A 14,795-nucleotide genomic window follows, 5' to 3' on the forward strand; every position below is an offset into this window, starting at 1 on the left:
TCATACTTCTACTGGAAGAGGATAGTAGACGCATCCGAGTTAATTGTTTGGAAATAATTTCTATCATACTTAGGAAGAGAAGAAGATACGACATGAAAAAGGAAAATTGCGAGACGTACTCGGGAGGAACGTGAAATTTCATGCGCAATTTCATACGCGAAAGAAAACAGAGTAAACAGAAAATCGTATTACCAAGTAAAATGATTTCGAAACGGAATAACGTTCTCTATTGAGATGCGGAAATACCGTACAAATAACCGGGATGTTTGCATAGGATGGGGACACCGGGCGAAATTCATCTTTTCAGATGTTTCCCGGTACACCGATAGTCGTGGTCGAGAGGAATGAATTAAAAAAGAGGCGAAACCAGAGAAAGAAACAGAGAAAGAGAGAGAAGGTAGAAAGCTGTGGGAAGAAGACAACGAATGTCGTCTATGCAAGTCTTGCAGTGATGAACTGAGTTCACGTTATATTACATAAAAATCGTAACAAAATAATGAAAATGTTGTTCGTTTCGTAACATTGTAAATCCTATGTATGTATAATGTATGCGTAGGCAGCACGGTGAACAGTTTTTTGGTAAATTAGGGAACTTAAATCGAGTAAAATTGATAGTACGTTTCTTCGCTACGAATCGCTACAAATATCTCGCTAATTGTACAAAACTAAAAAAATACTCAGAATTAAATGTCCACCGCTATATTTCACCGGAAGCGTTTTGCCGATTTTGCGAATAAAAAGCTCAGAATTAAATGGTCACCGTGGCAATAGAATAGAATCTGCTACGAATCGAACCTAAATATCGTCCAACGAAATTAGAAATTCAGTTGCTCCCAAATCACGAGCCAGTAAAAATTGAAGAACCAAGAAAAATCGAGGAAGACAAATTAAACAAAGGAACAGAAATGGATTGTCGATTCGAACATTCGGTGATAAATTTTCGAAATTTGGAAGCTTCCCGAGCAACCAATTTCTTTCGCTCGTGGAGTGCGTATTGTTAGCACCTAGAAGCGCGTCGTGTCTTTGCGAAGGAGACGGAGAAAGATCATCGACGTTGAGCATCGTACGCGAAGGTGGGTGCAGATAAGCAGAGAAGGGACACAGGCTGGGGAACGAGGAGTCGAGGGAGAGAAGAAAAACGAAAAGCAGGAAGAGGCGAGGGTACCGTAGTGAGAGGCGGAGGATCCTGACCATACGGAGGAGGGCAGAGTGCGTTTGACCGTCCGCTGGACGAGGAGGAAGCGACCCGAGGATGATAAGAAAAAGAAAAGGATCGGAGGTGAACAAAAGGTGGCGGTCAGAGAGGTGAGCAAGTGCATCATATCCGGGAGAGAAGGTACGAAATAAATTCGGCAACGATGCTTGCTTATTGATGAAGAAAATTCAGCAAGGTATAAGGCTCGTGCGTCTTAAGAATTTGATAGATCAATATCATTCGTTAAATTTTGATATATCGTTAATTAACAATCGCATTAAAGAATATACCTGGTATAAAATACGTATATTGGATACGTATATCGGAAGATTTAAAACGAAGATATTAAATATCTTTATTAAATATATACTTTGTTATTTGCCATAATGAATAACTGGAATATTTCTATCACTTTTCTAATTGAGTTGAAATTTTGGAATAAGTGCTATGAAAGTTGACGGAAACGTAAACTTGACATTTGCGACAGATTAAGAACATCTTTTAGTCCATCCAGGAAATTTTTTAATGTACGAATTATTTCAAAAGAAATGGTAAATATAGAGACCATGGTAGCTTCCAAAAGAATATGGCTAATTCGTGGCATACGAGACGACCTTTATATTATCCATATTTTATCAGAACTTAAGCCTACATAGAGAAGCAGCGCTAAAGTGGTTAATTAGAAGAAAATGACAATTTAACGTGTGTTAATTTTCTGATTTTACTCGTTTAATGAAGTACCAACTTCCGGCAACAATCGTGAGTCCATGTGACACTGAACCTGTTAAGAGTCACGCTTGAATAAACTATCTTGTCATAAGCTCTCTCTCTCTCTCCTTCTCTGTCTCTGTTTAATCAATTTTATCTTTCAAATATCGTTTTCTCTAAAGCGAAAAATCCCAACTTTCTCCTGTAAGCTCAGTAACTTGAATTGATCAGGCTTGAAATAGAATCGTGTGGTTCACATCGGGATACAAGGTTGATGTAAAATGAAGGTCGCGAAACACGAGTTCCCAGGGAAAATGAATTGCAGTAAAGTTTTATTCAGTCTAATACGTCCTCCATTAACGTCATATACTTCAATGGTAGATTAATAATGAAACAAATGAACATACAATCGACGTGTTCGATGTTCGTTTACGCAAAAGCAAATCTCAGACAGTTATCATTTCTAAGGAAAGTATATCGTCGCATATTGTCAGAAAGTACAAGTAGCAAAACACGATTTGTGGCGAAAGTTCTGTTCCAGATATTAATTCGCTAGACGTTAGTCGTGCTACCTGAATTCCATTACTCTAAAGCAATTTACTAGTGCGAACCTGTTGGTCACGTGACTTGAAATGTTATTCTTTCAATTTTCCACGCTTCTCCTCGGTAGTCAAGTTCATTTAACGCATTGTCGATTGATCACAAGTAGACTCGTGTATTCGTGTACAAAATGCAAAACAAAACGATGACCGGCCACGAGCGAGCTCGTGTTTTCACGGACGAAGTTAAATTGTTAGTTTTTTTTTCATAAAATAGCCGGTGGCGCGCGTTAGATTTTGCATAAGATAGCCGGCGGCACGTGTTAGTTTCCGCACGAACCAGCAACGTTGTTAACCCTCGGCCACTCGAATACAGTAACTTGGCTGGTACAGACGAAGCTTCAGAACCACGAGGAAGAAAGCGCTAGGCCGATCCAAACGGAGAAGATTCCCAAAGGAGCCAACCTGAGAACACGAAGAACTGAAAAAATTGACACGCTACTCAAGTCCAAAACGCTAATTACTCGAAGCTCGGCAAAAAGCGTATCCACGGATGGAGAAAAAGGGTACGTACAGAAAGAAGAAGAAAAAAATTCGAAGAGGCGATTCTGAGAGGAGATCAGAAAAGAAGAAATGGAACGGCGGATCGTTCCTTGGGATACACGCGGACAAGGAAGAAAGGAGTCTGTACAGAAACTCCTTGGTCTGAGAGGAAACGAGTATCTTGGTTCAACGGATGAAGAAGAAGAAGAAGAAGAGGAAGAAGAAGAAGAAGAAGAAGAAGAAGAAGAAGAGAAGGAAGAACAAGAGGAAAGAAGGGAGCCAAGGTAAAAGGGAGACGTGCGAGAGAGGCGAGGGGACGAGGTCTGGGTTGGGTAAGGTGAGGGCTTCTACGGGTGAGTACCACTCACTTCATTGACTCGTGCGTACGCCCGCACGTCTGTCAGTCCATCCTCACTCACTCGATCCTCGCCTGGTCTCTTAGCCGCTCTACAGAGGCCAGTTCTCTCCTCCTTCGAGAGTTGCACGCTTATCTCATCCACGTCCTCGTCCTCGTCGTGGTGTACGACTTCAGGTAAAGTCGAGGTCGATCAGTAGTCCAGTCAATAACGTGCTTCCCTACGTTTGCTCGGTTTCGATCGATCCACATCGAATCGTAGTATCGTGGAAATCGTTGGAAAGTCTACTTTCGTGGGTGGATGTCGACTAGCAGAAAGAACAGGATGAGCCTGGCCAGCCTGGGAGCAATCCTCGCCTTCCTGCTGCTTTTCATGCTTCACACTTCATGGGCCAGGGCCAAACCTCAGCAAATCAAACCTGGTGAGTAGTTTCGATTATCCTTTTTCTTTTTTTTTTCTAAATTAGTCTTGGTTAAAGTTACTAAAGATAGTCTTAGTGTCGGTGAACATTTACAAGTTACAAGCAGCGCAAATTTAATAGCGTTAATAAATCGTTTTGCGTAAGATTAATCGAGCGAGTGTTCGTTCTTTCGATTAGTTTTATTTAAGGTTGTTAAGGAATCGTAGTAATTTTATCGATGAAATTGTAGAACTCGCGCGTTACAACTTTATCGCCATCCATTAATTATCGTTGTATAACATAGTAGCAAGTTTGATAACGAAGGAAATACGATCGTCTTTCTCCATGCAAAATATAGAATCTATCATTTTTAAAATATTGAAGAATATAGAAGTGCTTTTCTGTTCTTAACGAATATAACAAAAAATTACTACTTTTATTACACTTTTTCTATTACATTCTTCACAAATCCTATCGAAATCCTAGGCCGAATGTCCTTTTCTTAATTGTATCCAGAAAACAAAATTGATGGAGTTCGATTTCCAAGCAACTCGATGTCGTATAAAATTCGGTTGTATTCGAACCGATAAGCAAAGAACGTTTCTCCGATATCACCTTCGTTCCATTTTGGCGAACCGTACTTTGCCGCGTCGAGGGATTGATTAAAACGCGGCTGATCTGTAACGAGGGAAGTAATACTTCCTCGTACGCGTAGCCCGTTCATTACGGTTCAGAGTTTATCGCTGGCGATCAGACCGGCGAAAAAGAGAAAGAGCAAAAGAGGGACGAAGAATAACGAAACGCTATTGTTGGCCGCTATATCGATCGACTCTCGGAGAAAGAAAGTCTCTCTAATCGGTGTATCATCGGCAGATGTCAGAAACGAAAGCACGCGTGTATACGCGTTTTCCCACGTCGTTCGTCGTGGGAGCACTCGAAACACGCCATTGTTCGATACGTGGATCGTTCGTTGCGCAATTCTTGCGGATCAGGGTTAACGTACCGACACGATTACGTTACCAGAATCCATCCGCAGGACGATCGATCGATCGATCATGTACGTCGTGATCGATCGTGTTCCGGATTTTTTTGAGGTTCGGACACGATCCGTTTGTCCTTTTCGGTGCGAGGACCGACTACCTGGCCGAATAGGGTGATTCAGTTGTTCTTCCTATCTAATCTGGCGAACGGAAGTTCCTTCGTACGATAGAGATTATTTTGTGCGCTTTGGAACTAAAGGCTCCCGGGAGATTACGCTGGAACGCAGAAGTATTTGGGCATTTATCATAAAAAAACTTTTATGTCTATATCGTATGTGTCATAAAATGTTTTGAAATTTGGTTAGCATCGTAACGATACACCACTGTCACGATTATATTGACAGAATTTGGGATCAATTTGAAAATGTATATAAATGTAACGAGCTATTTATTGCGAAAATTAGTACGTTCAAGTACCCGTACTAGTTTCTCGATGGTATTTTTTAAACACACGATACCAAAGCTTCCATCTGCAGTTGAAATTGACGATTCTTTTCCCTTGTACTTCAAATTTTAATACGCGAAATCAAGCGTTACTTCCGGGAAACGAACGACCGTTATCTCCAGAAACTGTTTCGTATCAATTAAAAACTTCGCTTTTAAAGCTTGAAAGAGCGAACTGGTTAATTAATGGAAATGTATTTAGACCGATTCGCGTGGTCGATGCAAATTACGCGATTTCCTTCTTTTCTCTTTTCTATCATCGAATCGAAAACCGAACGCGCGTTACTCGATCTCAGGTAGAACTTTACGATCGTTTCTCGTTTACTTCTCCAACTTTCGATCCTCGGCTAACGATCCAGGGGAATCGTCGTTTGAATGTTCAACTAAGGGCACCGTGTGCAGTTAAGCGTCGCGAATGTCCAAGAATAGTTGGTTCAACGATAGGACCAAGTCAGGAGGCCAACAGGAGTTTACGTACCTTAGCAGACCGCACGCTTTCGGCGTTATACGGCCGCTGTAAATGTCTAAGAACTTTAGCTGTTTCGCTCGTGTCGCGTTCGTCCCCTTCCGGGACGCGGAATTATTGTCTCGCAACGAGCCTCGCGTTCGCGCCCGCGCGTCTCAAACTTCTGCGGAAATATATTATTTCAAGCCGCGCTGTATGCTCTAGAAAGCGTTATGTCTTCTGGTGCATTCAGGACTCTGTTGGCTCGCCGCAATGGAATATCCAGAACAACGAGAGAATTTTGTAAATTATCGGGCCAAATTATTGTCATTCGGTGGATGTTGATACGGTGACTGATTTTAAGGGAAATTTGCTAAATATTTATTTTCCAATTTATTTAATACCAATGTAGTATCGAAGTTCGTGTACTAGTTTATTTGTCAGTTAAACAGAGCATGTTACACGTTTCTTGATAAATGCTATCAGTCGCCAGAGTTCCCGAATTTAATAATTTCATTTCCGTTAGTACTGTCGCTCACATAACGATGCTATCTCGAGAGCATTTAGCAAAAGAATCTACGTTTGACTATCTAACGAAACGATCTAGTATCGTATCAAATACTCCACGTTCCATCGTCTCCGGATTGATGCATATCGGTTCCTGAAACGCTGCAACGTCGAATCCGACAGCTGTCCATCCTGTTCCATCGTACAACACCTATCTATGTGTACTATCGCAAGAAGCCACAAACATCGCAAGACCTTTCATTCCTCTAATTCCCTCGAAACGTCCTTCCACAACAATTTCCACCATATATTTCCGTCTATGTTCGTCGAAACCTTAAAATTTGCTCTGTCCATCGCTCGAGGTGGATGGACTTAAGACTGACTCCTATCAGTCCAATTTAAACTCCTTTCATTTTTCTAATATTTACAAAACAAACATTACGTCCTATTTTTTTAAATAAACCTGCTTCGTGAAATAATTGTATCTCGTTATCTCGTGCTGTTTATTATCATTTCCAGTACACGCGTTGCACAATCTTTTATTTCCGTAATCGTCGACTTCAGCTCTATTTCCGCAACAGTCGTTCCTATGATATTACTCTTACGGAAAATCGTCGTACGATTTTCAAAATCGATATCAAGCTTATTTGTACGATTCAGCTAATTATTCTACAAATATTTTGTCCTAAAACGATCCAGCCATCGGAACGCGAGCATTAACAAACTCAAAGACATATTTTCCATCCAACTGTGAACCACGTTTTTTCTCCCTCTTTTTCTTCCTGTTTTTTAGCCGTCACTCATCACGCACGAAATCCGCGCGTCGTTCACGGTACTCGTCCACTCGATCTTTCGCGAGATTTCACCGGTTTTTCTCCGACGTCCATTATCTCTCGCGACGTCCTCTCTTTTCCCCTCTCCCCTATCTTTCTCTCTCTCTCTCTCGTTCTCCCCTTTCCTCGTGAATCCGCCCTTTCTCGAATTCGATCTCGTGTGTCCCGTTCCCTCGACGATCGGCTAAGTGATTCTCTTCTGTTCCTATCCGAACGATCGGCCGATTCTTGGTGAATGAATCTTACATGGTACGTCCGAATCAGACCTGGATCTATATATCATTCTCGCTGCAAGACTGTACCAGATCTTCCCAGTCCTCTCCTCTCCTCTCCTACTCCTCGTTTCTTTCTATTTTAGAATGATTCCGTGCCAACTGCCGGATACGCTGCCGTCCACCGATATGGAACTATCCCGGTTTATTGGAGGTGGCGTATGCAGCCAAACATCTGGCTCACGCGAGATATATCGTCGGATCCAGCGAAGATTCCGCCGGATGTTTCACACCGGTTAGTTTTTAACTTGGTTGGCCAGGCTGTCATTGATTCTGAGATTGAGATCTTACGGACACGAAATTCTCAATTGGGATAGCTACACACGCTACCAGCCGTAAGAATATCAGCAGTTTTATTCGCAGACTTGTTTATTTATTGAAAAAGTTGAAGAAATTTTAGTCCGTTTAGCATTTTGTACGGCGAGGCACGTACGATGCGAATGGAATTGAAGGTTTACGATAAGAAAATTAGGAAACACCAACGAAATGAAAGTATGTTTTTCTAACGTGTGTTTCTACTTGCTCGTACGTTTCTTCTTCTTTCTTTTTTCGTATATTTGTTCCTATACACGTGTTCTTTTATCGCTTGATATATTCGTTTCTTTCATTCGTTCACACAGTTATTCTTCTTATGTCTGTCGTTTTACTTGTTTATATATTCTTTGTATATAAGTGTTCTCATATTTTGTAGGATTATTAACATACCAATTGATTAATAATCATCGAGATATGCGTTTCTCGGTAAATTTATTAGCGGAGCGTGTAATCTATGCAAACGAGGATTTCAGCTTTTAAAATCGAGTTTCTCCACTCGGATCGGTCTCGGTTCAGCAGTTTTCTTCATCCGTTGACATCCTTCGTGCAAGTGGCCAAAGTTTTAATAGAAAAGACGTCGCGAGATAAATTATATCGACCTACGTTTAGGATAATTAGGAGAGGAAGGTCGTGTATCGTGGCTGATACTCGCCTCCGTTATTCATTGATCTTAGCTTTTCCATCAATCTTCCTTTCGATTTGTATGCTCTATTTAGCCTCAATGGTACATACTCGCAACGTTGCTGTCAGGTTTTGGCTTTACGAGAAGTCAAATTGAAATTCTTCTCCTACTTTTCCGCTTCCAATATCTTCAATTTAATTTTTATCGTTATTTTGGTCTTCTACGCTCAACATTAAGAGCAGCAAAATTTTCATTCGGCTCTCTTAAATTTACAAATTTATTTTTGCCTTTTCCATACGAATTAGTCAAAAGCTCGATTAATAGACATTTTCTATTACCTCAAACATAAGAAAATACTCTCGATTTTTTGAAATTAAAAACATTGCAAAGGAACCTATTTACCAGCAAAGCTGATAATTTTTACCAGTTTTCTCTGATCGGTCGTTTTGGCTATATCGAGTTTTTTTTTTAAATATAAAATAAATTCACCCCCAATCGCGAAACATCTTTCTTATCGAAAACAAAGCAAATGTCTCACGAATAACAACGATATTCTCTCGAATATCTCGGAATAAAATCGCTATTCTTAGACCACGATGAACAGAGAATTTTCGAGTTGGCCAAGCCCGGATAGACAACGTCGAAAACGAGCTTTCTAGCTTAATTAACGCGCCCGCGGGACTCCTTGTTACGGTTCTTCGTCCTGATAGAGCCACTTCTGGCCCGTAATGTAGCCAAGCTGGACGACGCTTCTTGCGTCCCGATGCCACTCCGCAAAGTCTGTCGCATAATATAACGCGTTCGAACGAAGTTCGCGGTCGTTTCGATCTTACTCGACCCGGTTTTTCTACCCTCGAATCGGCACTCGACCTCGATGAACCGTCTCCCTTTGCTGGTTCCTCGGGGAACAAGAGTCCTCAAGAAATAACTTGGTCGAGCTTTTGCGCGTAAATACCGTCGCGATGACGATAAGAAACGCGACTGTCGGGTTAACTTGGCGCTAACTTGATGGGAGAGATTTTGGTTAAAAGCAGGAAAGTTTTGAGAGGCAGAATTAAGTAAAGAAAGTAACGTCGGAGCAGAAGAAAGGCGATTCGCTGTTTTCTCCAGTTCTACGTTTCCTTATGTTTATTCTCGCTTTTCCTGGGTCCAAGTTTCCTTGGCGATTAATTTTTTTCTATTCTGAAGTTTCCTCTGAGCAAATGTATTTAACTCGCGAGGATAGAATTCAATATTTTGTTCACATATTTTTTCTTACTCCCGTCAACTTAAATTTAATTGATCGGGTTTTATCCCACTTATAACGTAGAATTTTATTTTTATGTGTACGTCATATAGACGGAATAATAGCAAAAATTCAAAAAGCATATCTAATATCAATTATTTAGTTCCTTTACAATATGTAGAGTCAAAGTTTCTGGTGAAATCGCATCGAAAACCGCAAGAACAATTTTCGTTCTTAACTCTCGACATCCTTTTCCTGTGTTTCGTTCGTGTATCGTCCACGCATTCCATGAAAACGCAGGTGGGGAGACAGGAAGGGGAATAAATGGCGTCCTTGGTCCCCTTGTAACGACCAATTAATACACTTTCGAACGGGTTTTAACCGTGGTTAATAGTTTGAAAGGTATTCTTTTCACTTTCCGCGGCCGTCATGGTCGTCTTTGACATTGCGATCGGCCACGGATGGAATGGAAATGTTCATTTTCATAAAATAAAAGTGGCGTGGCCGGTTTCGCAGCTGCACACGAGGGCAAATATCGAATAGGAGACGCAGGCCTCTGATCTTTCCGCGGTTCTCTGTATCGATTCCATTTATGCCAGATTAAGTTTTAATCGAACATACCGGTCGCGTCGTTCTTACGCCATTTCGATTCTGTCATCTTGCCAGCTTTTGGCTAGCTTCCACGTTGCTTCATTGTTAACTCGTCTAACCGGAACGAATCTTCGAAACTTAATTGAAACGAAGTAAATTATAAACGCGACTCTCCGTGTGAGGTGCTGTATCGGTTGCTTTCGAACGATTTTCTAAATTCAATTGCTTATTTGCATCTCGACGAATATATTTGTCGTAACCTTGGTCTTAGAAATTTTGAAGTGATTTATTGTAAAATTTTGTTACTTCAAAGATTTATTTATCTATACGCGCGAAAATAGATACATTTTTACATACGATTTATTACGCGGCTTTCGATAATTTGATACGTTTAAACTTTGATCAGCAGATACATTCCAAATTTCAACATTTATATTTAATTCTCATTAATATATTTAAGCTTCCATCGATGTTCACATATTCTTAATTTATGATGGAAATTCAGTTCTATCTGTAATTTTTATCAGAACATCCTTTGATTCGTTTACACCGCGGTATACCGGTAAGTCCATTCGTGAACTTTTAATTATTACATTTAATGTTTCGAAATACTGCTTGCGACCTAATTTGAACCAAACCTTGACCAACGTTGCTGATTATTTTAATTCCTCAATTAACACCGAAATCAATATATACTCTGATAATTTCTGCCGATCGAATTCCCAATTTTTCAACTCAACACGTTCGATTTTATTTATAACTTCTCGAGTCTCGAACATCGTCAATCTCGCGTTCAACCTTCGAATAAAATCACCTGTGAAAATCACAAAGCAAATGCCATTCCAGAGGCATTTGCCATTCTATATCGACCGTACAAATAGCGAATCGCCTGAAAAAAACCAAAGAGGAAAAAAAGAGACGAATAAAGAAAGAAAGAAGGAGGGAAAGACGAGGGAAGCGTGAAAGTCGCAGCGAGCGTGTTGCAGCGGTAGGTCGACGATTTCCTGGTGCTCCATGGTCACCCGGTATATACGTGTACACGCTACTGCGTCCAGGCTAATTACCCGTACCGAGAACACATAATAATGCCAGCTAGTGGAGAGCCGGCCTGGAAAAACTAGTACAAAGTATCCGTCGTGTCTCTCTGTGTTCACGGCTAAGCTGCACGTCGTAATCGTGAATGAGCTCGGTTCTTGTCGCTCCTCTGACTAAATGCCAGCTGATGGTCGGATGGCATGTTTACCTCCGCGATCGGCTGAGAATCTTGCCCTGCTTTTTCTTACGTGTACACTCATCCTTTCTTTCCAGATATCTTCGTGTAGATGCTTGGTCTTTTAATCGGCAGACTTCGATAAAGAATTTGATAGGTAGGGAAGATAGATTAGGTACAGTCATCGTGACGCATGATTTCGTCGATCAAATCGATCGGCAAGGACGATGAACTCGTAAAACGGGATCAAGTTTTCGTCGCTTTTAATTGATTATTACGAAACGTCAAAGTATTATCCTTTTAAATTATACTTTTCGTAAGGTGATTAGAGAAGGCACAATTAATATTTTAATCGATTAAATCTTGTCAATGATTTTGATCGCAAATAACTTCACTCAGGTATTTCCTCCTGTTTCGTACTCGAACTTCCGCACCGTCGAATTTCGTAAATTTCCCGATACCGATAAAAATTTGTAATTTACTCCTCCGGATTGGATTTGTCAACGAAATTTTTGCATCGGATAAACGCAAGATTTTGAAGAGAAATTATCCTCCAGCTTTGTTCGATGTTTGATTTTTGTTGAGGTTGAGGTTGACTGCTCGAAGAACGAGTGGATGAATTTGTAATAGAAAAGTATATTGAAATAATTAAAATAATTAATAAAATACAAGTTTATGCTGATTCAGATCCTTACTCTCTTAGTGTTACAATAAAAAGGGATGATAGGGAGCGCGTTCATATATTTATAGCAGAAGGACATTACCAAAAAAGTTAAGCTTATAGCTTATGTTAGAGGCTACAGGGAACGTAAATAGAAATCTGTTTATTATTTCTTTTGTTCCTAAACCTTGCAACTCGAAACATAATGTATACTCAAGGATACAATAATATGCACCGCTCCATATTTAGAATATTTCTGCGTAATAACAATGTCCAGGTCACGGATATACATAAATAAAGATGTAGAGTTTTTCTTGAAGTAATTACTTCAACAATTTTTATTATTGAATTTATTAAATAAATTTTAGTAGACTTGACTAGATTTGATTATTATATTTGGCAAAAAATCTGTCAAGGCTACGATCGATTACGATTGAAAAGAGGATTGCGCTGGTAATTTCAGAAGCGATTTACAGAAACGATCGATCGCGACAAAAGCATACACGACATACGGCGAGAACGTTGGACAAGTCTCGTTTAGTGATTCATAAAGCTTTGATCATGTTAATTGCGCACGATCGAATGGCCCTGGACCGGAGGCCGTTTACGTGACAAGTTAGGCGTTTCGACGTTGAAAATTAATTCGGAACAGGGGACGGTTCAATCCCGCTACCGTCCAGAATACATTTAATTATAAATTTGCCGGTGCGTGTGACGGCCTCCCCGATATATTGATAATTAATATAATAATTAATACCGGCGGAACATATTACGAATTTTAGCGAATCGCATAATCGCACGTAGCCGCGAAACGTGTCAGTGTATTCGTTTTCTCAGCGACGATTATTCCATTCTGAACAATTTTGGTCGGATCTGTTACCGATTTATTTCCTAATACAAATGTAATTTCGTCATTTCAATAATTTTTGGATATGCTCTGCGCTAATAAGTAATCGTGCGATTCCTTAGAGATAAATTCTTAAGTAATTTCTATGCTTAAAGAAAGCTGGGACATTAAAAAGTTAGGATATTACGTAGGATTACGTAGGAACGATACCTCGCAATTAATTATATCGATACAAATTTGCATAAATACCAATCGGCAGTCTATTATTTATCAAAAAACTAGAATCGATCGCTTCTCGGAGATACGTGTTTTGTGTTCGTAATCGTATTTCGACAATATCGACCATTAATTCTCGCCATCGAAGCCACTTAACCTGCCCCCAATTCGATTACTCAAACTTCGTACTAACTTAAGAAACATTCGAATCGATTTCTACTCTGTTCGGCGATTAATCGTTTTTCTCTTCCTTCCTGTTCAAAAAACGCCAAAGCCATTACTTTTCGCTAGTATTTCTCTAATTCGACAAATCGTGTATGGATAATAATTTAGTTGGAGGGCTTTAGCTTGTATTTGGAATTGTAGGTATTTATTTTATATCGTGAATATGACAGGATACGTAATTAGCTGTATTTTAGCGTAATTAACACGTTTATTGTGAACAACATCGTAAATCCACGTCCACGTGCATACAAATATTCGTAATTCCACATGTATATACGTACAAGTGTAGAAATTATATGTATGATACACGTTTGAATATGTAGGTAACGGAAAATCCTCCTGTAATTCGATAAATCACTCGCAATATCAATATACAGTCCCCTATAACATATAAAGTCGTCGCAATAATAATTTAGCTGCTGGTTCACGTATCCATAGACGATCAAAGAATAAGAGCAAGGACGAAGGAAATATGACTGGTGACATCGACGCGAAATTCGAACGTGTTCTATGAAAATTCGTAGAACGAACGCTCGTTCATACCTGATCGGACTTTGGATCGATCGAATCGTGAAACCGACCGCTTTTCTCCTTCTTTTCGCGCGAATCCCTCTCTTGTGCCGCAATATAGCATGTAAAGTCGAGGCAGTCTAACCGATCTAATTAGTGCGATGTATACTAAAGCGGCGACCGGCTTCTTTAAAATTCGTTCGAAGAACGTGGAAACGCAGGCGGACTATTTATAAATCTGTCGGGTTTCATCGAAGACGACCGCGATTAAAATGCCGTCGAGCTCGTTGACGAATCGGTCGGCGAATCAATTAAATCGGTTCGCCTTCTTGGCGTATGACAATGATCGAATCGCGCCATTGTTCCTCTTCTTCATCTTCGATGGATTGGAAATTTATTTATCTCGTTTTAGTGGTTTCAAGCGTTTAACGATTAAATAACGAGCGACCTTTCATTTTTAATTATTTCCATCACATATTGTTTCCATCCTATCGCAGCTTATGTATTTCAAATCTGTTGCTTCTTAATAATCTTCCCCTATAACTATAGATCAATTATTTACTTTCAATTAACAATTCGTTAATCGTGCAAACATGATTACTTCTGTGTATAAAAGCGATTACTCTAATCTTCTTATTTCTCTCCTCTTCGTAATATATTACGCAAACGTATAAATTCCAAGACACGGTAAACATTCATTCGATTACGACCAGCATTCGCAACGTGGTCTTCAACGTGATTCGATCGGCTCTAACAACGCACTTTGGATCAAAGAATTTCCCTGAATCCGCGATAAAGTCGATGGCGACTTAATTATCCATCTTCGATTAGTCGCTCTTCCTAGGCCATAACGACCATCACGAAAGATCGAATAAGAAAGTGTTCTTATTCATCGTTCGTTGGATTTCTGTTTCGCTCAAAGACGAAGCTAAATGTCCCGTTCGACTGGTCAAAGAAATCGACTCTGGCTTCGGGTGATTAAAAAATTGGGACAATTGCGATTATTGCGATCGTTTGTTTCTTTTCGACGTTCTTGTCTCGGTTCGGCGAAGAGCTTCTTCGTGGCTGTACAAGACTCTGTTAAGAACGTT

The 14,795-nt window shown here is 40.0% G+C and overlaps 1 protein-coding gene across 2 annotated transcripts in view; it reads left to right on the forward strand.

Moving 5' to 3' along the window:
• Positions 1-3,374: 3,374 nt before the first annotated feature.
• The window catches only part of LOC126865206 (uncharacterized), a 52,615-nt gene continuing 41,194 nt past the window's right edge, over positions 3,375-14,795 (forward strand). For both annotated transcript variants that reach the window (XM_050617448.1, XM_050617449.1), the window contains exon 1: positions 3,375-3,762. In XM_050617448.1, the coding sequence (XP_050473405.1) occupies positions 3,642-3,762 (121 nt within the window). In that variant the 5' untranslated portion in view covers positions 3,375-3,641. The remainder of the gene's footprint in view (positions 3,763-14,795) is intronic.

Source organism: Bombus huntii, chromosome 4, assembly GCF_024542735.1.
Source record: "Bombus huntii isolate Logan2020A chromosome 4, iyBomHunt1.1, whole genome shotgun sequence".
In the NCBI taxonomy this organism is placed as follows: domain Eukaryota; kingdom Metazoa; phylum Arthropoda; class Insecta; order Hymenoptera; family Apidae; genus Bombus; species Bombus huntii.